General features: G+C 47.7%; 3 protein-coding genes across 5 annotated transcripts in view; 2 read left to right on the top strand and 1 right to left on the bottom strand.

Moving 5' to 3' along the window:
- The window catches only part of LOC105189890 (Peroxidasin), a 46535-nt gene extending 29020 nt beyond the window's left edge, over positions 1–17515 (bottom strand). Inside the window, exon 1 of one of the 3 annotated variants that reach the window (XM_011152281.3) lies at positions 17340–17515. Coding sequence is in view for 1 of the 3 variants with exons in the window: in XM_011152279.2 (XP_011150581.1) it covers positions 1557–1579 (23 nt within the window). In the remaining 2 variants the exon portion in view is untranslated. Of the gene's footprint in view, positions 1–1556; positions 2024–12794; positions 13003–17339 lie in introns of those variants that run through there. The other 2 variants (XM_025298274.1, XM_011152279.2) reach the window with 2 other exon arrangements.
- A 558-nt stretch (positions 17516–18073) lies between these two features.
- On the top strand, positions 18074–19215 carry LOC105189889 (peptidyl-tRNA hydrolase ICT1, mitochondrial). Its single transcript, XM_011152277.3, has 3 exons — positions 18074–18335; positions 18500–18685; positions 18853–19215. The coding sequence occupies exons 1-3, from the start codon at positions 18177–18179 to the stop codon at positions 19111–19113; spliced, it is 606 nt and encodes a 201-aa protein (XP_011150579.1). The 5' UTR covers positions 18074–18176; the 3' UTR covers positions 19114–19215.
- Positions 19216–19218: 3 nt separating this feature from the next.
- Cluap1 (clusterin associated protein 1) lies at positions 19219–21661 on the top strand. Its single transcript, XM_019844533.2, has 6 exons — positions 19219–19467; positions 19566–19762; positions 20072–20473; positions 20607–20845; positions 20911–21092; positions 21247–21661. Exons 1-6 carry the CDS (start codon positions 19446–19448, stop codon positions 21519–21521), a joined length of 1317 nt encoding a protein of 438 aa, XP_019700092.1. The 5' UTR covers positions 19219–19445; the 3' UTR covers positions 21522–21661.
- The last annotated feature ends 1530 nt before the right edge of the window (positions 21662–23191 follow it).

Here is a 23191-nt window from a genome sequence, read left to right as displayed (position 1 = left end):
GAGTTAAAAATCCTCGAATCTTTAAATTCTTGAATTCTGAGGTCACTGAATCGTGTCGTTATGTAGCTACGACGCGACATTAATTATGTAAATTCTATCCGACTATCCAAAACGCCGGACTACCAGACGGATCCTGGATTGTCGAATTCCAGAGAAATCTGTTAAATCCTCATGAATTTCAAATTCTCCATATCTCCGATTCTTAAGATTGCCGGTTCGAATACAAGGAATCGTTCGTGCGCGTAGTGATGTTACGATGTTCGACGACGCGGAACGAGCGTGTCTGACTAATTAGCGACACTAACTACTTGGACTTTAGTCCACGCTTCAACGTCTCTCGTGCAACGTGTTTGGGCCATGATTTTTTTTCTTCATGGGATCCTCCGGATTGAAGATTTTCAGCCTTTCGCGCAGTGTAAACTTACGATTCAACGAATTAGCAACAATTTTACACGATACATGATAACATTAATGAAAAAAAAAAATTCCGGGAATGATGGAAAATCCTTTTGCCATCAACGCGAGTTTCGGCGCAATCGCTATTCTGTTATCTTCGTCTTTTGAGAAAATTCGTGACGAGCAACTAAAACCGGTTTCTTACTAGGAAAACAGGAAAACTTTGTTCCGCCGTTTATCGTTGATTAATTGAAAAAATACATGACGCATGACCTGTACGTGTCATTGAACGTAGACAGACACTCTTGGGAGTTTAACAATCAAGAAAATGTTCTCGAACGACAGAAGAGATTTCTATCCGTCGTAACAAAGTTTGTCAAGAAAACTGCTAAAGATATCAGATATCAAACGGAATGATGATGCTTACAAAAAATTATGAAGTGCAGTTGTCAGACACATACACACACACACACACACACACACACACACACACACACACACTCGCACCGATTACGTGACCGAACCTATCACGTTATAACATGCGGGCGCTATTTTTATACGTGTTTTATTTACTTTGTGTATTATTATTTTGCTTGACACAACATATATACTTGAGGATTTGTATCATCATGTCCCTACACAATATAAAAGAGTATTTCACCCGCGGACTAAGCTCCGAACATCGAAACGCATGCTTAATTAAGGAGGCTGGCGCTCGTGGGTACTCGCCGAAGAGAACCGAAGCTGCTTAATTCACCTAACAAGAATGTGAACAATGAGGTGCCGTTCAGCTATTAGAAAGTTACTTTTACATGCTACTTCGGAACACTCCGCCATCCTCGTGACAAGCGTTAACTCATACTAATCGCCTCCCACGTAACGCCGTATCGATGAGCCCCCTCCCGACTTAGCCGACGTTCGACACGTTCTTCCGGTGAAAGAAAGAGATTCCGATTTTTCCCCATTTTCTCCCAGACGAAATTGCCGCCTCGTCGACAGCTTCTGGTCCAAACGATTTCGAATTAACTCGCGGTCCCGTGACCATTTCGAAACTCAACCACCGTGACAATTTCGATTAAAAGGAAAAAGAGCGCGACGCTCCGAAAGGAGCACAATCTGTCGTTTATCGCGATTTAACCGACTGATGATTCAACCCTTACCTCAGCCAGCCGACTGTCACCATTTCTGTCACCCTTCCAGTGGCGCTTCTTCCTCTGTCACAGACCGCGCGCGCTCTCGCTCTTATAATCGCGTCCTCCCGCGCTCGTCGCGGTCCTTCTCTCTCCCTCTCTTCTTATCTCCTCTCCTCTCTTCTTTTCTATTTTCTTCTCTCTCTCTCTCTCTCTCTCTCTCTCTCTCTCTCTCTCTCTCTCTCTCTCTCTCTCTTCCTCCTTCGCTGCTTCGCTGTCGCTTCCGGCGCGGCCACGCAGACGTGATTCGAAAATCTCCCGCTCGCTCGTTCACTCGCTCGAGCCCTTAATATCGGATGTTACACCGATCGCGATGCCGCATCAACAACATCGAGAATGTATCTCCGGCGACTCTCCGGCGGATACTGAGGCTCTCGGACGCCGTGACAGCCTCTTCGCACAACCACGCGGCGAGTGAAAGCGAGAGGTGCCTCCGCCGCCGCCACACCGCCATATCGCCGTCGCCACCGCCACCGCCACCGCCACCACCACCGTCGTCTCCTCCGCGTTAAATCGCCAGCGAGAGAGAGAGAGAGAGAGAGAGAGAGAGAGAGAGAGAAAGGAGAGGAGAGGAGAGACGGAGACAGAGAAGGAGAGAGAGATCGAAAATACACGAGCGTATTTGAATGACGGAAAAAGAGAAATCGACGCGTCAAAATCAGCGTATCGTATGAGAAGGAAGATACGGCGAACACGTAGTGGTGCGAAAACGAGAGAGAGATAGAGCGTCCAAATCGCCGCAACGCGCGGCGATGAACGTCGCGCGGCCAATGAGGAAGACGGCGAATCGTGGAAAAAGAGGATTCGACGTGGCCTAAGTATGGGGTTGGCCACTTGTGTGCAAGGAGTCCTTTCATACGGTAGCGATGCGGAAGATGTAATAACGGTCGGCTGTCCGCCCGTGAGGGAGTTTATACTCGTGATAAACGCGATAACGAGAACCACCTCCTTACATAGTTCCTTTCGCGAGTTCGCAAATGCCGTTCGCCGCGTGATCCACGTGAATTAGACGACCCCGATAAGCTAACGTCGTTTTATGGAATTTATGATTGCGGACCAAGGGGGTGTGTGGATGTCGCGATTTATGCTCGGGGATAACGTCCAAAAGCCTACTTTCGCGCTGCTCGCTTTGCCACGAGCGAACGTGCGGTAAAGTCGGCACCGCCCGTTCATGTTCCGGAAATCCGAATTATTCATCACGTCGAGAAGACCCGTGTAAGTTACACACCTCCAAAGGGTCACGGAAAGTCTCGACGCTACTACCAACGAGAAGTCTCAAAATTAAAAGGGCCAGGGCTTTTGTCGGCTCCCCCGAGGAAAAGATTTCTGCCCGTCGTGATTCTCTAATTATTACATATCACTCGTCGTTTACTGTTTGAGTTTTTCGAGTGAAATTCTCGAAAAGAAGAGTGACGAATGACTCATCCGACTTCGAGTGATTTTTCACTCGCTCAAGAGGATAAATTCTCCGAGGTTGAGCGACGGTATCTCCATTGTCGGGCTTTCGGGCGAAAGCACTGACACTTTTCGCTCGTTTTGAGTGGAGTCGCGCTTCAGGAAATTTAGAGAGTCCGAATAAACAACCCGAGGTAAAAAGCAAAAGACGCGTATAGGCGATTCGCGAATTGACAAATCGCAGGTAGTCGTACTCGAGGTTGCTGAGAGAGAGAGAGAGAGAGAGATAACAATTCGAATTCCACATAAAGTTAATTGACGGTGCTTAATTTACTTAGTCGCGAGCGATAGCCCGAAGGCTTCCTCTCGTAAGTCAAAGTCCTCGGTCGTTAAGTTTTACGAGGCGATTCTCAGGGTCGCGTTAACACCTCTAGACTTCCTCTATTTACGCAACCGATAAGAGAGAGAAGCTGTTGGCACACATCTCACGCGTTGTGCTCTCATCATAATGACCGTTGTTCCGAAATTTCCTCAGCGAAGTCAAAGAGATCAGAGACGAGCAGAGAAGACGGCCGAGAGGAGACAGCGAGCGGTGATGACTCGAGGAGCGGCGCGAGGGTCGCGGTTCGCGATTATTAAAGATCACAAAAGTTCTCGGAAACGACGAGCGAAGGACGTAATGAGCGCGACGTGGAAAGGCGTGTCGTAAATGCCGTCAAGGAAACCGATCGATGCCCGCGACGACGACATCGAGAACATCGAACGGATATTCCCGCCGTTTTCGCGCGCGACGAGTGTTGCGGAATCGAAAAGATGTTGACATCATCTTTGCGCGAAAGAGAGAGAGAGAGAGACGGATAGATCTAGATGGAAGGAGAGACAGCGAGCACCCAAGTTCCCGCGCCATAATCGTCCCGGCAGCGGCTAATAGTCCGTGAAGGTGTAAAACACTGAGAATTGGAAAATTGCCCTGTAATTTCGACTAACTCGATCCGCGAAAATTATCGGACGTCGTTACGTGATATTAATTAATTAACGCATCAATTTCGTGTCTCACGTACACGTTACGAACTGTTTACCTGTCTGTGTCTTTGGAAACATCGTGAGGATAAAATTCTCGCGGTGCATCAAGAATACATTTCACGGAGATTACTTAAAATGTTCTCATAAATTAATCGATGATTGATCGCTCGCGCATCGCGCGGGCGCAGCTGTCTTTTTTTCGGCGACTTACGCGACCCCCTGCATTAAGAATCGCGCCTGCAACAATTGATTAATTTCCATTAGCGTCCATTAATTCGCACACACAACCGCTTCTCTTCGCTTTCCTCTTCGATCCCCCGCGATATTTTCGATCGGATACCTGTTCGATTGAAAATTGACAAACCTTGCTCGAACGGGGACACGCGGACGGTAACTGGGACACGTACGGCCGCGCGCGCTTCGTGTTCGTTCAACCGGCATTATGTTGGAGGCGCGATGTCACGTCGCAACCTTGACCTTTGAGAAAAGGAAGGAGCGCGAGTCGAAAAGTATTCGCGAGTATAATCTACGATTGCGCGGAGAGATTTCCCCGCGCGTGGCAAAAAACCGAGTCGAGTTGGAAGACACGAGCGAGAGAGGGCCGTCGGGAACTGGCGACGACGAAAGTTGAGAATTGAGAGTCGAGTGTGGAGAGTTCGCGCGGTGTTGAAGAGTTGGGAGTTGAGAGAGTCGATAATGGAAAATTGGAAGGATAATAGCGAGGCGGGAAGGCGCGCGTGTGCGCGCTGCGAAGTCGGAGGAACAATCGAGGAGAACTCGGAGGCCGCGAAGTGAGAAAGGAGCCGAAGCACGAAGAACAAAGAGGAGGAATCAACGATTGACGAGTGACGGAGCAGAATTGAAAGAAGAAGAGGACACCGGAGGAGTTTTAAATCCGAGGTGACTTCTCAAACCGCCGGCGGAAACTCTCCTCGCGTTCGGATCTCTTCAAACTCTCCGACGTTCCATCGAGCCCGACACGACGACGACGCATCGTCGTCGTCGTGTCGGGCTCATATTAACTGGGGCACTTTTACTTCCGCATTTAGAGCGAGTTTTTCGTTTCAAACGAAAGCGCAATTTTCTGTACGCACGCGACGAGATTGGAGCTGCGGACTCGCGACGGAGTGCAGCGTGTTGACTCGCGCTCGGCGAGGAATTGCGACAATGCGGAACACGCCGCCGCGCCGCCACGTCGCGTTTCGTTTTCGATGCGAAAGCGGAAACGAAATGAAAATCTACGCTCATCGCTGCTTTTTCCGATGTACCATGCTGTCGAATACCGGCGCGAAACGCGCCGACTGGCGGGACTGGCGTTACATCACACTTCTCGTTTCATACGAAACTTGCGCGCGTCTCACGTCAATGGATAAATTCCGGGAGAAAAATGCGCGTATGTGAGAAATGCTCGAGAAGAGTCTCTCGATGGATCTCACAGGCGAGTTGAACATTTCGGTATTTTTCCCGCGCGTGTACTCGCGCGCGCACGCGCTCGTTTCCCCCTCAAAGTAAAAGCTTCGCGTATAGTATCTTCGTTTTACATATCGCATCAATTGGCGCGCGATTAATATTCAGAATTGCCGTGCGACACGGACCGATGCACAAGAGGATGATGTCAAGCGACACTTCTCTATTATTATCTCTCTATTATTATCGGAAATGAAAAGGGGGAGAAGTGTCGCAAGAAGGACAGGGTGGGTCGCGGAGACGGACGAAGTCATGGGATCCGCAGTGAAAGTGTCGTAACAAAGCGAGGAGAAGTCACCGATACATCCTTCCTTTTCCCTCCATTACGAACGATACGACGCGTCTAGTCCCTCCCCGTCTCGTTGCAATTCAGTTTGAAGATAAGTGACAAAATTTTTTTCACGCGCTACGCTGTTCTCTCCCGTTTGTCGCATTGCGATCAACAATTTTCACGCGCTGGACGGAATTTAAACTATAACTCTACGCGATCTCGTAGAATAGACGAGCTGCCTCGTCGCGCGCCCCTCCGGGGAAAGTTACAATTCTGCATTTTGAGCATGAAAGCAAGAAAGAGGAAAGAATAAGTCGCGAGCCCGAAGTATCGATGAGGCAATCGTCGCATCTTTCGCCGGATTTCACCGGGCAAATGAATTTAATTTACGAACACAAGCGGTAGTACATTTTCATCTCTTTTTCTCTCTCTTTCGCTATCGCACGGCCGTCAGGTGGCGAAAAAGAAGAAGATATATCTCGTTGATGTCCCAGTGAAATTCGAGAGGTCGTCTTTTTGAGGTCGACTGCATCGAAGCGCGTTTCCATCCGTGATTTTATGTAAAACGTTTCGCGTGGTATGTGTGTCACGCCGAATCGCTTAAACGTCGCCTCTTTTTCCTTTCTTTTCTTCGCCACGTTACGACGGATACATTAATCGCATCAAAATCGAGCCGAAGTCAGTACGTAAATTCCTAACCCGAAGAGGAAGAAGATGAAGTAGAAGAAGTAAAACCTCTCGCGACTTTTAAAGCCGAGTCGTCGGTTCTTCTTTCTTTTCTCTTCTCTTTTTCCGCTTCTTCGCAGCTTGTCACTCTCGCTGTACGACAGATAAACGTAACGATTTCGCAATTACCTCAAAATAACGCGCTCGGCTGGGAGAAGCCCCTTCCTTAACGAAGAAATATCGATCGGGCGTGATTTCACGCTTGCGAAATTTCGCGCTTCACCTTGCCTCCTGCGGTTAATCGTTAACGACGACGCGTACTTTCGCAGTCGCACAACCTAAGCGCCGATACGTCGTGGCGATAGCGCACGTAAGAACGCGACTTATGTGTCAGTGTGTCACAGGACCCGCAGCGAGAGTGACTACGGGCGTTACTTAATGAGCGATCCGTATGTGCCGAGCGAAGTGTAGCAACCGAGCGATATCCCACGCGCGACTCCTCGGCCGCGAATAGACACGTCGCGATTTGCGTTTCCGCGACGATCGAAGCCCCATCTCCGGGATAGATATCGATCGGGCCCGGCAACTCTCGTAAGTCAGCGTCGTCATTAGCGGCGTCCCGATGCTAATGATCGCCGTCATTACCGTCATCACCGCCATCATCGGCCGAGCCGAGCCGAGCCGAGCGAAAGTCGGGCTAAATTGATCGAACCGCGCGCGCGCGCGCGCGCGAACAGCGTGCTGTACATCGCGCGCTTCCTGGTTCCACGCTTCTGACTAATTGACCCCACGCATCCCGGTGTAGAAAATTGCGCACGCTCCTTAGATTGAATCAACTCGGTTGTCTCGGTGTCCCGAGGAACAAAGGTATCCTCTTTGTCTCCTCACTTTCGAGATCGACGTTGTTTGTACACCACGAGCTCGGATTATTGAACAGACAGCGGAATTATGAGTCGTTATAAAATATTGCTCAGGGTCGTCGTGAGAAAATATTTCAAAGCCACATCTCCTTCTCTTTCTCTCTCTCTCTCTCTCTCTCTGTCAATGACCGTCTCCCAGGAGCGCCCAGGAGCGACGTTTTAATTAACGATGTCAAATTATTTTAACTCTGCAATTATCCGGTCGCCTCGTAGAGCGTAACGATCGACTGAGATCTGAAATGTACTTTCAGCGAGAAGGATACTCGATAACATCTACGGAGGCGTGTCACGAGACTACTAGAAACCGGCTCTATCAGCTGTGCCGCACAATTCGCGAACGTCGCGTCCGATTTACTTTCATCGGCGGCCGGCAGGAATTCTCGCAGGAGCGCGAGAGTGCTGAATTACCGTTACGTATCATCTCGTGATCGCTGAATTATTATTACGGTAATCGTCGTAATAGATCGTTGCGATAATTAACGTTATTACGCTAAATTGGTAATAAAATAACCGATAATTCCGCCAAATTCAACGTAACGTAATATTTGTCCTACATTCAAACGAGAATATCCTATGATAAAATGAAAAAGAAAAAAGAAAAAATGGCGTCATATCGCGAGCATTTGCAGAGTTATTACAATGAAATGTGCGATATTTATCTAAGATTATTAATGAAAAATATTTCGGAGGGTTCCCCTAATCTAAGCGAGGATATGAAAACAGGCAAAAAGTGCCATTTTTCCCTCGCGTAGATCCTGTGTGTATATACACAGTCACGAGAGCAGGACACGGACGAAAGAAGGATGACTACGCGCGAAGGTCAAAAAGTCGTTCTCGAAAAATGTCGTTTTAACCGGATAATAGATCTTCCGTCCGGCGACGAGGGACGCGGGACGCGGGACGCGGAAGATTTAGCATGCTTAATATCCGCGGCGGTGACAGGATGTCGGCTGTTAAATATTGGCAAAAGTTTAGTCACCGGCGCGTCGCTATTAAATCTGATCGCCGCGGCGCGAAGAGGGTCAATACCTTCTCGAAGTAATTCAATTCCAAGTTAGTCAAGGACCGACGCGAGTTCGCGCGCGCCGGCGATGGCGGCAAGGACACGGCTTATTTTCAATCGTCATGATCCCTCGTCCTCCTTCTCCTCCTCTACCAACCTCCTTCCCCTGCAAAAGCTGTTATCGAATATAGATAAATATACATCGGAAAAGGGCACGGCTGCTTACGAAATTCTGTCGACGCGCGCGCGCGCACGAAATCCTGATGGCGCCAATCGTCTCTAAACCGCCGTCTGAGATTCGAGATTGCCCGGACGTGCGGAGATCCTGTTGACGCGCGCGGCGGGCTCCGTGAGCCAGGATTTATGCGAATACTACGAAAACACACCATTCTCGGCGATAAAGTGGCGTTTTTTTAACGGAACAATGAATATCAAATGAACAATCATAGCGCGTGCGCGCGGCAGAGAGAGAGAGAGAGAGAGAGAGAGAGAGGACACAGTTGTCTTTCACGTTCCCTCGCTAAAATCATCTTCTTAATTTGCAAATTGGCAGTTGGCTATCAAAACACATTAACGGACGCTTAAAAAGCAAACATAATTCTTCTTCGCACGAATCAAATCACAAGATAAGAGAATCCTAGTAGTTTTACTTTCACGAATTTTAACCTACTCTTTTATCCTTTCACATACGAGCATCCTTAATCGTATGCCGCTCCGAAGTGTGGCATAAACGCGGAATTAACAACATTTACATATTTATAGAGTCGAGAAGCGTTTACATATTCATAACCACATATGCGCTCTCGGTCGAAAATTAACATTTGGTTAAATAATTCGAGAGAGAGAGAGAGAGAGAAAGGATGGGATCATTTACACGCGCGTTCCTCTCTTCGCGAGCGAATCTCTTCCCAATTCCTCGATATTAAAACAAGATCTCTCTTCCCGTCTCCCTTTTTTCGCGTGCAACTACGCAGGGTGACTGCGGAGAGACGGAGCGGGAAGCCAGGAACCGTCCGAGAGACAAACGAGCCGTGCACTGACCCGCTTTCCGCCGTAGACATCCTTGTTTCGTAACTCTCCGACGCTCGCGCTCGACGAGCGAGCGATGCAGCGGTGCACCCACCCGCGCGAGAGGAGGCGCGCAGCTTCTCCTCGCGCGAACATTAGTGCAACGCGCGCGTACGGTTGCTCTCGTGATGCTCGGCAAGTCGAGCTAAGCTGCAGTCGAGCAGGCCAGGTCGAGACAGACAACAGTAAAACGGCCACACGTACACCCAACAGTACGACGTGACAGTCCGACGGCGACGGGGAGCACGTACGCGGAGGAGAGCGATACGACGTTCCTTTTGCGCAAGCGAGAGATGCGAGAGATGCGAGAGATGCGCGAGAGCGAGCGAGGAGCTCCGCTCCGCGCGGCGAAGAAGAGGGACGCACGCGTTCTTGTCATTCCGCGGGATCGCTCGTTAACGATTATCGAGAAAGACACACGGCTTCGTAACCCGCATCGGGTGCCTCGTGCTAGATGCATCGCTAAGTGCACACCGCGGATGGACGCGGATAAGAGAGTTAATTCGCGTGTTTCACGCACGCGCGCGCGCGCGCCTCTTCTTCTCTTCTCTTCTCGGCCTTCGCGAGACTGCCTGCCTGCTTCCCTCCCGCGCTTCCCCCTGTTATTCTCTCTGACCCCCGCTGACCCCCGCTATATTTCGCGTCATTTCGCCATTTTTTCGCTCGTTTCTTCCTTTTCTTATCGCACCGCGCTCGAGACTAATGCTTCGTTTTGCAGACCCGCATTTTCCGATACTTTTTTTTCTTCTCTTTTTTTTTTTTTTTACCAAGTTCCGCAAGCGAGGATTGTAATTCCGAGCAGATGGTGTAATGAAGATGTAACGGTACATCCGCCCGTCCAATTTTACGAGCAGGGTCACCCCCCGGCTGCGAACGGACCGACGACGTCGTTTGCAGCCTTGCCTACGAAAGCGCGTCTCGATTGTGGCAAGGAAGCGCGAACGGTGCGCGCGCAATGTCGGTAAATTGCAGCTCCATATACGAGGGGCAAGCGCGGTATTCTCGCGGCAAATTTCCGCCGCCTCGTTGTTCACAGGCAAAATCGAGCCTCTGAGATTTCGCGGAAGGTAATTAATTAGTGACGCTAATCGGCGAGCTCATTGTGACTCACCGCGCGAGCGTCCAGATGCGAGTTAGTCGCTACGTCGTTTCGGCGAATCTCACAAACTCGAGAGACGTTACTGTTTCTCATTCTTATTTCAGATCGTCGGCGCTGCGGTTAACGCGACATTCATTCGAGTCAATTTAATATCGTGATATATGTCGAAAATTGATAAATATTATATATTTTCATGCAATGATATTACGACGCGGAAAGCTTGTGTAAAAGCGTTCGATCCAATATTTTCCTTGTCTTGTTTGATTAAAAATTGATAATACGAGCTTCGTGAAATGAAATTTAACCTCGGTGAAAATTTCTCTTTCCCGTGACAGAGGAAGAAAAAGACGGACAAGACAATGTCAACGCGATGCAACGCGATCGTTCGCGTCATCGAGGATACCTCCGTAAGAAAACATCGCGGCCGTTCTACCTAATATGGCGAGCACGAATTTAATAGAAATTCCCGAGATCGTGATGTTCTTGAGACTCTAAAAATAGTCGCGAAATTATTCCGAGTTTAGAAGAGGTTAATGGGATGGGAAGTAATTTCCGGATGCTCTCTCGTAATCGGGAAACGTCAGTGAGTCACGGCATAGACGAGTTTAAATTCGTCGCGTGTTTTGTCATTGAATAAATAAAATTCTACGCGCATTTACTACATGTCCAGCGTCGGATATTTCCGCAGTATAACGCTTACAACTTTGATCATTATTTCACATGCAATAACCGAGCCGACGTGACACCCAGACACAGGATGTGAGCTCTGAACAACGATTCGAAAAATATATCGCGATGACGCGAAGAAATCACCTGCCGACCCCACGACGTCTGCATTGCAAAGGAAACGAATATCGGAACTTTCCCGCGACGTAAGAATCGGCCTTCGCATTCCGAAACGGACTGTTCTCGCGTGAAAGAGAAAACACCCTTCGTTCTTATGGGATTCGAACGATCAATCTCTTAAATCGAGACGGATGAAGATCGATTCCTTTTCCTCTTGCCGCCCGACCGGAGGAATTTTTAAGACCCGGATTAACATTCGCGGCGGCGGGAGATCGCGAAGATTGTGAAAACCAATTCCGGCTGGCGAAGATTAAGCGCTCGACACCGCGGCAATATGAGAATTCCTAGCAGCTTATTTCGATCCGTCTTATTTTCGTGAGAGGATGATAACTCCGCTCGAAGACTTTGCGTTCGTCATCCCGACTCCGCCGTTGCATCCGGAGAAACGCGCGGCGCGAGCGAGAAAGAGAGAGAGAGAGAGAGAGAGAGAGAGGAGAGAGAGAGAGAGAGAGAGAGAGAGAGAGAAAGAGAGAGAGAGAGAGAGAGATGTGTTTCTCTCAACGCTATTATCACAACTCAACATGTCTCGGCACCTCGCCGTTTTTTGTACGCTTATCGTTTTTCGTCGCATCGATATTAACCCCTTAATAATCAACGCCCGCACATCTATAATTTGAAGAAAGATCGGGCATTTCCCGGCGAAAACGCGCCGCTTAATGTCAAGACATAAGTAATGTTTATCCGCGCATGAGCGGCAGGTCGCATTCGTCGGGACCTGAGCCACGTATGTGACCTGACAATACGACGACGACGACGACGACGACGACGACGACGTTACTACCACATGCATCGTGAGACGTATGAAATTTTTTATGGCTCATCGTGCAAACAGCGCCGACAAAAGGCTCGGCACACGTACGTGAGTTCTGCTTAATGAGCTAACGAGCTTGAAAATGTTGATAATCGTCGGGACGGACTCATCGGTCTACCGGCGTACGAACCGTGAAATCAGCATTTTCCGGAATTTCAGAAACATCGTGGGGGCAACAATGACACGAGATATCTTCATCGCACATGTTTGACAAACGATGCCTCTCGATAATGTTTCTCGATTCCTTAGAATCGCTTCTACGAAGCGATTTTGTTACGAACGTTTATACAGTTTACACGTTAATTATTTAAACCGGTTATTGTAAAAGCCGGCACATGGGATTATAGGGTGGAACATAATTTACATTCACTACGTAACGGAAAAGCCTGATGTGAGTAACTTAATTTACCGAGTGTGATTCTTCCATCGCGAAAGATTTTTATGAGAAATTGAAGAACAGTGCGTTCAAATAGGCTGATATAAATTTACGTACGATAAGAGCGGATAGGATAATATCCTATCCGAATCGGAATTTTGACTTGGCATGATCTAATCCAAATGATTATCGCGAAACCGGAAATTTTCTGCGTAATAAACGACTTCATATACCTGGAATATATATGACGTATCGTTGCTCACCTCTCTCGGCGCGTGTCCTGCTTTTCCGATTTCCGCCTCTCGGCTGTTTCATCGTCGTAGCAAGTGTTATAATCACTCGTGCCACTAGCACTCTGAAACTACTCGCGTGAGCTCGATAAAACGGAATAACACGTGTTACAACGCACGCGTAGACGCGCGAGAGTACAACTAACAAATATTTTACGAAGCGACGGAATATTTTCATCGTGCGACGAAAATAACCAACGCGCGCACTACGCGATACGTGTATGTCCTTCGCCGGCTGCGAGCACAATGAAAGCACTCGAAAAGCACGAAGGTAAGTTTACCGCTTTGAAGGTTGAGAATGTTTTATTTGTGTTGACGTTTTCCTCACTCAACCATACAGAGGCGATCGAGTGCGATTGCCGGGAGATGACGCAGACATTTTTGCCTATTGTTTGGCTACTCTCATGCGTCGCGTATTTTTCCGCAAACGAGTCTTACATGACGTCACGAGCGCATTACCGTATACGTGACTGTCAGTACCACGAGCTAATGTCCGGAGCTACCGGAGGTAGGATGTCGCATCGGGAAGCTAGGACGAAGGATACAGGACGTGAGCAACAATATGTCATATGTTTAGCGAGTATGTTCGACGAATTTAGACAGATGGATTAACTGAGAAAATTTACTGAGGAAAAGAAATATTCAAAATCTCGGCACTTATGATCTATGATCATTTGATCATAGATCAACTATTGTAATTTTGTGATTGCTCATCACTTATTTTATCCAACGGGGAATAATAATTTTCCAATTTCAAACCGAGTAACAGAATAAATATAAATGTATAACTAATTACATCCTCAATCGTAAATGATAAATAATTTACAACTATAAATATTGAATTTGTACATCGAATTTAGTGCAAGTCATACAAATGCTTATTTCTGCGTCTGATATAATACTAATATTTCTTTCCAAATCGATTCCAAATCAAATTCAAATTTAAATACGTATATTGATATTCCTTATTATTAATATTATGATATTATATATAGACATATGATTATTTTATATTTATTATTACTGCTCTTTCCTTCTGCTTTGAATTTACAAATCTCATTAGAAATTCAATGATGAGAAAAAAAAAAACAAACAAATGACGAAAGGAAAATGGTAATTTTACTTGGCCATTAATCTAGTTGGAACACGCCTGCAGTTTACAATGTGAAACCCCGTTACGTGATATTAGAGTTGCTATCTTTAGCAAAGCCCAAGGCGAATTACCTCACAAGTCGACCTTCTGAACCGGCCCTACCGCCGTGTAAAAGCTAAATTTCACGAGAGGGGAAAGGGAGATGTCTGCGGGAGAGTTTGCTCCCTGTAAACTCGTCGTAGAAATGTCAAACAGCGGCGCGAGCAGCAGGCGGTTTATCGGACGCTCCGCGGCTTCTTCTTCGTTTACATGCCGCGCATGAATTCTCTATAAATATATGCGTCCCGTCATTGTAAGAGAAAGTATCGTTGCGGCAATGATAAGCCCGTCGTCGTGGACGAATAGTTTTCGCGTGCGCGATCTCGTCGCGGTCAACGCGCCCGCCGTTTCCGAAATCGTTGTCGCAAGCGTGGACAGGCGCGCGTCAAGTCACGCTGGAGAAATGCGGGCGATTAGCTGCGAAATCTCAAGAATTTTATTAGCCGGAGAGATGCTGCGACGGTTCAAGATGCCTGGGACGCGAGTAAAGACGTTAGAATTTCGGCTTGAGATCCTCCGGTATCCGAAATATTCCGGGCCCAACTGCAGTCGCGCGATAGCATATAACGCGTGCGAGCGAGAAATTCATATAATTAATTATAATTATAATTGTGACCATGCAACACACAAGCACTGTTCTCGAACCTTTGAGAAATTTCACTAATTATCAATTACTCATGTGTCATCTTTCGCGTTCGTCATCACGATAACAAAGACGTGAGATACGTAAATTCATCTTATGTTCATCAGTTCGTCATCCGCGCGATTAGGTCAACTCGATGCAGATGAATAATTGGATTCGAAGGATAGGTCAAAAGCGGCAACAATGATTCGCGCGAGTACTCATCGGTACTCACCGACGAGTCTCGTTGCCGTGAGTGTGGATGGATGGGTAAAAGCGCGCGGTTACGATTCCCATAATGACAAAGTACAAAACAGCGCCGGTGACGACGACGACGAGCGGACGAGCTCTCTTATGCAGACGAATGATTTTTCTGATACATTGTCAGCGGAGAATGCCGAATGAATTAATGATCTCGTTATATCTCGTATTCTAATTAATCGCATGATGCGCGCACGTTCCTGGTACACAGCCGACGTATCTCCGCCGGTATTTTGCCGTCTTAATGATCAATTATGCAGGCAAAGAGAGGCGTCTCACGTGTTCCGCTCGCGGAACCGGATCTTACTTCTACTCCGCGCCCGGCGAGAACGACAATGCTACTGAGAAGTTAATCATTCGAGAAGTGGTAAGAGTGGGCGAAGGATGGATGGATGGATGGATGGATGGATGGATGGATGGATGGATGGATGGTGCTGTAAGCGCCACGACGCGTATGAAAGTACGAATATAATACTTATCGCAATCATTTGTGCGACCGCACGAGTGAACGTGCGTGTGTGACAAATTTGTTTAATTGAATTCATTTAAATCAAGTCCTTTAATCGATCTCTTTTGAGCGAGCGCCTACAGTCGTACGCGAATGTAACGAGATGCAGCGGGAGAATTTCCAAACGGAGCATTTCTATCGGATTTTTTAATCGTTTGCCTACAAAAATAAAAAAGCTCGGATTCCTTTTCAAAGGGACATAAACAACACGCGAATAACACGCGTTACGTTAAAACTCGATAAAATACATATATGCATCTCGATGAGAATATCCCGTGACGTGTAAAAGATTGCAAGAAGCTACGAAATTACATGCATGAGATATTTATATTCCACGGCGAATTTACCGTCCGAGTTAAAGAGACAAGACGGATCAAAACCAGCGATATCGCGATTCTCATTCAACATTCTTCGTCTTCGCTCGCGGTCACGCCTGCTCGCGATAATTCGCGCTCCAAGTCGCCGATTCCAGCCGAAAGACGAGTGTCGTCGCGTCGCGGGTCCTTTCTAAATCGATCAGAATATCGAATCGCTCGGAGCGGTGTTAACGAGCGCGACCGCTCTCGCGCGCCTTCTGCGTATCTGCATAGATCGCGGATACGACTCGCAACCATAATGCATACACGGCCGGAGCGCGCACGTTCCATCGGGCTGCGATCACGCGCCAAATTGTGCAATCTAGTATCTTTTTCTTCCCAGCTCTCTCGCGCGCGCGCGCGCGCGCGAAGGACCGACGTTCGCGGAGTGTCTGTGCTGTTCCAGCATGACGACAATAACGGCGCGACGACGATGACGATGACGACGATAACAACGGCGACATCCCGTTATCTAACGGCGCGCGGGCGATCTTACGCAGCCGATGCGCGCCTGCAGCCGTTACGTCAGCCGCGGAATTAAGATCCGATATATTATGTAAAAGCGCGTGCGTGTACGCGCGCGCGAGCGCTCGGCTACACGTGTAACACGTTCCGCTAAATTAATTGAGAAGCGCGAGAGCGCGCGCCGCTCTCCCTCGCAAATACAACGTCCGCGCGTCCGCGAACGAATGTCATCGGCGATGGCAATTACGACACGCGATCTCCGGGCGATTTCGCAAAATTTCGTCGGATCTTTACATCGTCGGGCTGCGGCAACTAGCGCGCCGCCCCGACGCTCGCAGCGTCGGCGGCAGCGCGCGCATGCTGTTCCGTGAACCAGCCGATTTGCATAAATAAAATATGTCGATTCAAATGCCATTATCAAGACGGGGCTTCTTCTCAGTGTCCCTCGCCGCGATTACGCTTTTATTAACCCACTCGCATCCACGGCCGTAACTGCTGAGCCGCCTCCTTAGAAACTGCTAATTTCTCTCTTCTCGTTTTAAGTTTGAGATCTCAGACGGAGCGACAGACAGATGTGTGTAATTCTCTCACTAATCATTTCTCTCGCCGACGTTTTTGCGAAACGCGCTGCGATATGTGTATAATTTCAGACGAGTATCTTGAGACGAAACGATGTCTCAAACGATGTCTGTCGCGATTACATTTTAAATATAAATAGGCCACTTATATCTGTATTCATCTCTACATTATCTTTATACGCCAATTAAATTGTCACTTCAATATATATTATGAATATTATTATAAAAAACGAAATAAATTATTAAATACATCCTCATATGTTATTTGTAATTCATTGTTATTTGTGTGTATGAGATCCGAAATCGTTTTAATAATATATATAAACTATAATATAATAATATAAAAAGTATATATATATATATATATAAACTTGATAAAAAGTATAAAACCTAACCTAAATTCCCGAGCGCGTATCGTCACGCTGTGGATGCGAGTGAGTTAATATGCCTGGGAATGCCCATTTTCCTCTTTGATCATGTTAGAATTTACAAAAGACAACTCGCCAGAATCGGCTACGCAAGACGTCATAACTCACTGTCGTCGTTAACCTCCGATGTAGTCGGGCGAGGATGTTCAGATTGTGACCGTGTTCCAAGCGGGACGGGACATCGCAAGGAGTCTGCCGACGAGTCCCGAGTTTCACGCTCGATGGATCGTGGAAAGCAAGCCGCGCCAAGCGGCGAATGATCGTTGATGGTTTTCGCCTGCGGAGCATTAACCCGTAAAGCGTTAGCCTTGTCACAGTATTTCGCCGGGAAAAAACACAGTCGCGTCGCAGAGTTCCGTGTCCTTGCGGCGGGATCGCTCGTCGGTTATTACCGTGATTTTCAGAATGTGCTCGGTGCCGCAATCCGCGGACGCTTGCAAAACTGCGATTGCGCCAATACTTGAAGCTTACACACAACAATGGGCCCGCTAAAGGTCTTGGCGCGACCGCGAAGCAATGGCGGACTGGCGGTTCGATTAACGAAACGAGACGACGCTCGATCCAGCCGGCGAAAAGCAGTACGCGAAAAGAGAAATGCCGACGAGGAGGACAACTTTCTCCAGCGAAATATAATTGTCGCAAGATGCATCACGTTGTTATTTGGGGACGCGCGAGATTCAGACGGCCTCGGAATTCCGTATTACCTTGCGATTACTTTCGAACCTCCTGACGAGCGTCCACATCGAGCGAGTATCGCGGCGACATCTTCCGAATTTGAAAATTCGAGAAATGTCGAATGCGCGCCTCGACGGTCGATTCTCGAACTACGATGGCGACTCGCGAGAGAGTGTGGTTAGGGTTAGGTTAGGTTACGATATAACCATACACTTTCCCCGAGTGTTTTGGTTCGAAAAATTCGAGTAACGAGGGTGAACGAGGATCAAGATGAATTTTGTCGGACGACAATGTCTGAGAGTTTTACAAAACAACGTGAAACATCAAAGCTTGTCGTACAATTTCGACAGAGTGTTCAGTTTTAAGAGTGCCTTGTCGTTGGAGAATTTGTACCCGGAAAGCAGACAGAAGCTCTACACCCCGAGTTTTGTCAGTGTACATTAATTTAAATTTAAAAATATTTCTATAATAAATATATACGTTTTACCTTGCTCTGAGTCACGATGCTTTGAATCCCGTTGATGTATCGCCCAGAGCAACATAACCTCTACGATGATGGAATGATACGACGATACCGCTTCTTTGCTCTTCAGGTGCCAGATCCTAACTTGAAATTCGATGGTTTCATACCCATGAACAAGCTGGATATCAAGTACAGTGCTAGCAGTGGGCCAGGAGGGCAGCATGTCAATCGTGTTAACACCAAAGTCGATCTGAGGTTCCAACTGAGTACTGCTACCTGGCTGTCAGAGGAAATTAGAACAAAGTTAGCAGAACAAGTAAGTAATGTTGCAGAAATGTTGATTTCATGAATGAAATTTTCTAAAAGCATTGGTTAAGTTACATTTATAGTATATGCATCTAATTGATGTGGTATATCTGCAGACAGTAACAAAAGACACTAACAGTTGTTTACGATGCTACAAAATCACCAAATTTGTTTCAGTATAAAAACAAGGTAAACAAGGATGGTTACTTGGTAATCCAGTCGGACCTAACAAGATCCCAACACTTGAACCTAGCCGATGCCTTAGAAAAGCTAAGGGAAATGATTAGGTCTACTCTGGTGGAACCGCCAAAACCAACACCCGAATCAGAGGAGAAGAAGAGGAAGAATCTATTGAGAGCCGCCAGGGAGAGACTGCATGAAAAGAGAATTCGTTCGCAAATCAAGCAAAGCAGACGAGTCCCGCACACTGAATTCTAAAATAATCTAGTTCGATTAATTTACCCATCTAATCACTCTGTACAGCATATATATATATATATAGATATATAAAATAACTGACAAAATAAAGAAAGAATACCTTAAGTCGCGTGATTTCACATAATTCTATATTGTATGCTCTTCAGAAACACGAATTTATACGAGAAATATCGATCGCCCGGGCGCATCGAACGCTCCTTCTTATTTATCGCCAGTACAGGTGGCTCGTCTCTATGGCAACGTCGAGGCGCCAATAAGAAAACACATGGCCTGTGGAAGCGTGTCTCAATCACAGTGTGATTCAGTCTTTCGGCGTATTTCCTCGTGCAGAAATGTCCTATCGCGATTTACGTAGTATGTAACTCAATATTTTATTACTTCTGACGTGTAATCAACGCGTAAGTCGAGCGAGCGAATCGCGAGCCACATCACTCATGTGTCTGCTTGCGTAGATTTCACGGAGATGATGAGGGTGCTGGGCTACCCGAGGCTGATTTCCATCGCAAACTTTCGCGTACCGAACTTCCCTCTAGTCGCGGAGATTTTGATCTGGCTGGTGAAACGCTTTGACCCGGACGTCGATATTTCTAACGATCACGATATCGAAGATCAGCGCGTCGCATTGATACGCACCGTCGCAGAGTTTATGGTAACGACACGCGTTTATGCAACGCGTACATCCTCGAATAAGTTTATAAACTCCCCCTTTGTGTACTTCAATTATCGACTTTCGACTGACACATATTTCCATCCCCTGTCGTCGACATCTCCAAAGAGCTTCCAAACGCGAAAGGTGTCCCAAACCAAAACCACTGAGCGACCTTTTTGTTATGATAATAAAAAATATCGATTCTACATTAGCGACAAAGAAGTCGCGCGATTCAAAGCCACGCCGTATACATTACGACTCGCGCGTCACTTTGACACGTGGATACTTTGTAATCGCAAATGTTTGCAGGCGTTAAAGACGAGCGTCAAATTAAACACGAAAAAGCTGTATCAAGCGGACGGTTACGCGGTGAAGGAAATGTTGAAAATGACCGTGCTGCTGTACGAAGCGCAAAATAGCAGCGGCGACGTCGAGCAAGGTCGACCCGCCAGCAATCAGACCGCGGTGAATTTCGACATCTCCGACAAGATCAACGAGCTGAAAACGACGCGGCAGCTCGCCAGTCAACTGACCATCAATGGAGCGACTCTCTTCGACCTGCTCGGCCGAGAAGTGGAGCTCCGTGAGATTCGCAATACCAAAGTCGCCCGGCAGTTTGACACCTCGGAGATCGAGGTGGCTTTAAAAGACGTCCTCGACAGCACGCGCAAGGAGATGGACGATACCAGAAAGCAGATCGACAATGTCAAGGTGTAGATTCCGTCGTATTCTAAACTTACCCGCGAGACCTCCATACATCTCCTTCCTCGCTAAAACGTTCAGGTATTTCTTTTTTTTTCCCCTCAACGACGATGATTTCAATCACTCGTCATCTGTTCGCAAGGACACGGAGCAAAACTTGGACGCGAGGATCGAAAGACGGCGGACGGAGCTCGACAGAAACCAAAAGAGACTTCAAACGTTAAAGAAAGTCCGTCCAGCCTTCATGGAGGAATTCGAGAAACTCGAGGTCGAGCTGAGGTCTTTGTACGACGATTACTTGCAGAAATTCCGCTATCTAGCGTATCTGGAACACTTGTACGAAGACGCGGCTAAGGCGGAGCAGGAAAGATTCGAAAGACGGTAGGTGTACAAACAGAAAGCATACAAATACGGTGATGTCATTAACGCACGCTGCTCGATCGCAGGCAAGCCGCGACCAGGAAGCAACTGGAGCAAATGAGAGCCGAGGACACGAGCTTCGAGAGCATGATGGAAGGGAATGACTCGATCTTCGCGACGAATCTCCAGGAGCCCCTGGTCGCTTCCCTGACAAATCCGAAAGCAACGGCGGCGGAAAAGTCCGTCGAGTCCGCCCACGTGAAACCAGGTACCGATATTTTTATTCCACAATATAACGCGATATCAAACAGAGTCACTCATTTCTTCCCTGAGAAGAAGCTCAATCCCCACAGAGGGGGTGTACGAAATATTTATTGCTCGGCGCGTTACCTTGGAAACTAAACGGAAACTTCTCATCACAGCCACAGCCGGCAGGGCCTCGAAGATGCAGTACGGCCAACGGCGCATCTACGGCAGCATGTCCGGCCGGCAGAGAGGCACGATCCAGGAGTCGAACGACAGCGACGGCTCGTTGGACAGCGACAGCGATCTGCTGATCGACGGGGACCTCGACGACGACGACGACGACGACTTGTTAAATTCCGTCGGGACGACCGATATCGGCGGTTTTAATCTCAAGGCCGGCCAAGAGAAGCGGGCCGTCAGTAAGATCGACCACTCGGACGAGGACTTTTAATCGCGAATCGGAAGCCGCGAAAAAGTCCGCCGTCACGCTCGTTTTCCATCACATTTCTTTTCTGTGGACATTTGCGGGGTAAACAGGGGAAAACGTGTATTCGGGTTGGTGAGAAAAATATACAACGTATGGAAACGATACCGCTGAGTATGTATATATAAATCGTACCGTACAAACACGGTAGCGTATTTACGAGAACGAGCAAACAAACAAGCCGGATGGAGGAGAATCGAGAGGTGCATATTGTCCTAGTATTATATTTATTAACTTCGTCAACGCAATCCACGGCCGACGTTCCGACCGGTAGCGTCGACTTCAGCACCGATCACACGTTACTTAGGTCTACCTTATATGCCGTGTACGCGTCCGCGTACGCTCGCATGCGTGTATACACATATATACATAAAATGTGCGCGTAAGAAACATGATTCTTCGTATCAATAAAGAAATAGAAAGACTCTTGCGCTATACTCGCCGTCGTCGGCGAGTCTTATCGCCGCCGCCGTAGCGACATCCGGCTCTCGTCTGCTAAAGTATCGATTCGGCTGCTGGTGTTGTGATCCTCCTCCTCCTCCTTGTCGTCCTCCTTCTCCTCTTCCTCCTCCACCTCCACCTCCACTTCCTCCTCCTCCACCTCCACCTCCACCTATTGCCACCTCGCAAGTGTATCTACTCGAAACATCTTATCCGTCTAAGTTCATCCGCGCGACCTCATCGTCGCAAATACGCGACGCGACTCGCTCGTGCGCGGAAAAAAAAAAGAAAACCAAACAGAAACCCTTTCTGTCCGTTCGTCGAACAATTGCAGAACGACAACGACGGACCGGGCGATATAATCGTAGAACCTCGCGATATTCCGCGTCCCTCTTTTTTCCGCTCGCAGAGAAAGAGAGGACTTCTCTCCTGCTGTATAAAAAAGTTCGTTCGGCATTAATTTACGATGTATCTTTTGTTTTCCCTTTACCTTCTCGTCTTTCTTTGTCCGGACAGGAGACTGACGATCTTGCAATTCAATCCGCCACCGATCTCGCGAACGCTACAAACGACATTGCACGATAAATTTATCATATCACAAAAGCGCGACCGTGCAGTTCGTGCTCGACTGCGCGGCGGTGACGGGGCACAATATCGTTACGCGAAGTAAAACAAACGAATTACACGCTAATTCCAAGTTCTTTGTAAGCCCTTGGAGAAGATCTTGGGAAAGACTTCGGCTAATGCCTCTCTGTTGAAATAAATTCACAGTCTCGGCGACGTTGCGTCTCCCCCGTCTCCGCGGCGAAGACAACGCACGTCGGGGGGGAGGGGGAGACAATCCTAGCTTTTTTCTTCATTTCTTCCGAGATCGTCGCGCGCGTCCTACGGCGCCTCCTCGAAATTCAAATGCCTAACATTCCTAGGTACATATTATACATACATGTCACTATGCTAATTATATATCGATTCTATGGATATGCGTAAGATTTGTTTAATATGTTGTGCGGATTTACAAGTATTCTCGAGAGATAGAGAAAGAGAAAAAGAAAGGAAGAGAGAGAGAGAGAGAGAGAGAGAGAGAGAGAGAGAGAGAGAGAGAGAGAGAGAGAGAGAGAGAGAGAGAGAGAGAGAGAGAGAGAGAGAGAGAGAGAGAGAGAGAGAGAGGAGAGAGAGAGAGAGAGAGAGAGAGAGAG

The sequence above is a fragment of the Harpegnathos saltator genome, unplaced genomic scaffold, assembly GCF_003227715.2.
Source record: "Harpegnathos saltator strain DR-91 unplaced genomic scaffold, Hsal_v8.6 scaffold213, whole genome shotgun sequence".
Taxonomy (NCBI): Eukaryota; Metazoa; Arthropoda; class Insecta; order Hymenoptera; family Formicidae; genus Harpegnathos; species Harpegnathos saltator.
Note: the sequence above shows the minus strand (reverse complement) of the source record. Positions and strands in the feature narration are given on the sequence as shown.

Coding starts and splice junctions, on each gene's coding strand:
- Cluap1 (XM_019844533.2), top strand. CDS start 19,446: ATGTCCTATCGCGATTTACGTA. Junction 19,763..20,071: donor GCACCGTCGCAGAGTTTATG/GTAACGACACGC, acceptor AAATGTTTGCAG/GCGTTAAAGACGAGCGTCAA. Junction 20,846..20,910: donor CAGGAAAGATTCGAAAGACG/GTAGGTGTACAA, acceptor GCTCGATCGCAG/GCAAGCCGCGACCAGGAAGC.
- LOC105189889 (XM_011152277.3), top strand. CDS start 18,177: ATGAATTTTGTCGGACGACAATGTCTGAGAGTTTTACAAAACAACGTG. Junction 18,336..18,499: donor AGCTCTACACCCCGAGTTTT/GTCAGTGTACAT, acceptor TTTGCTCTTCAG/GTGCCAGATCCTAACTTGAA. Junction 18,686..18,852: donor GAACAAAGTTAGCAGAACAA/GTAAGTAATGTT, acceptor AATTTGTTTCAG/TATAAAAACAAGGTAAACAA.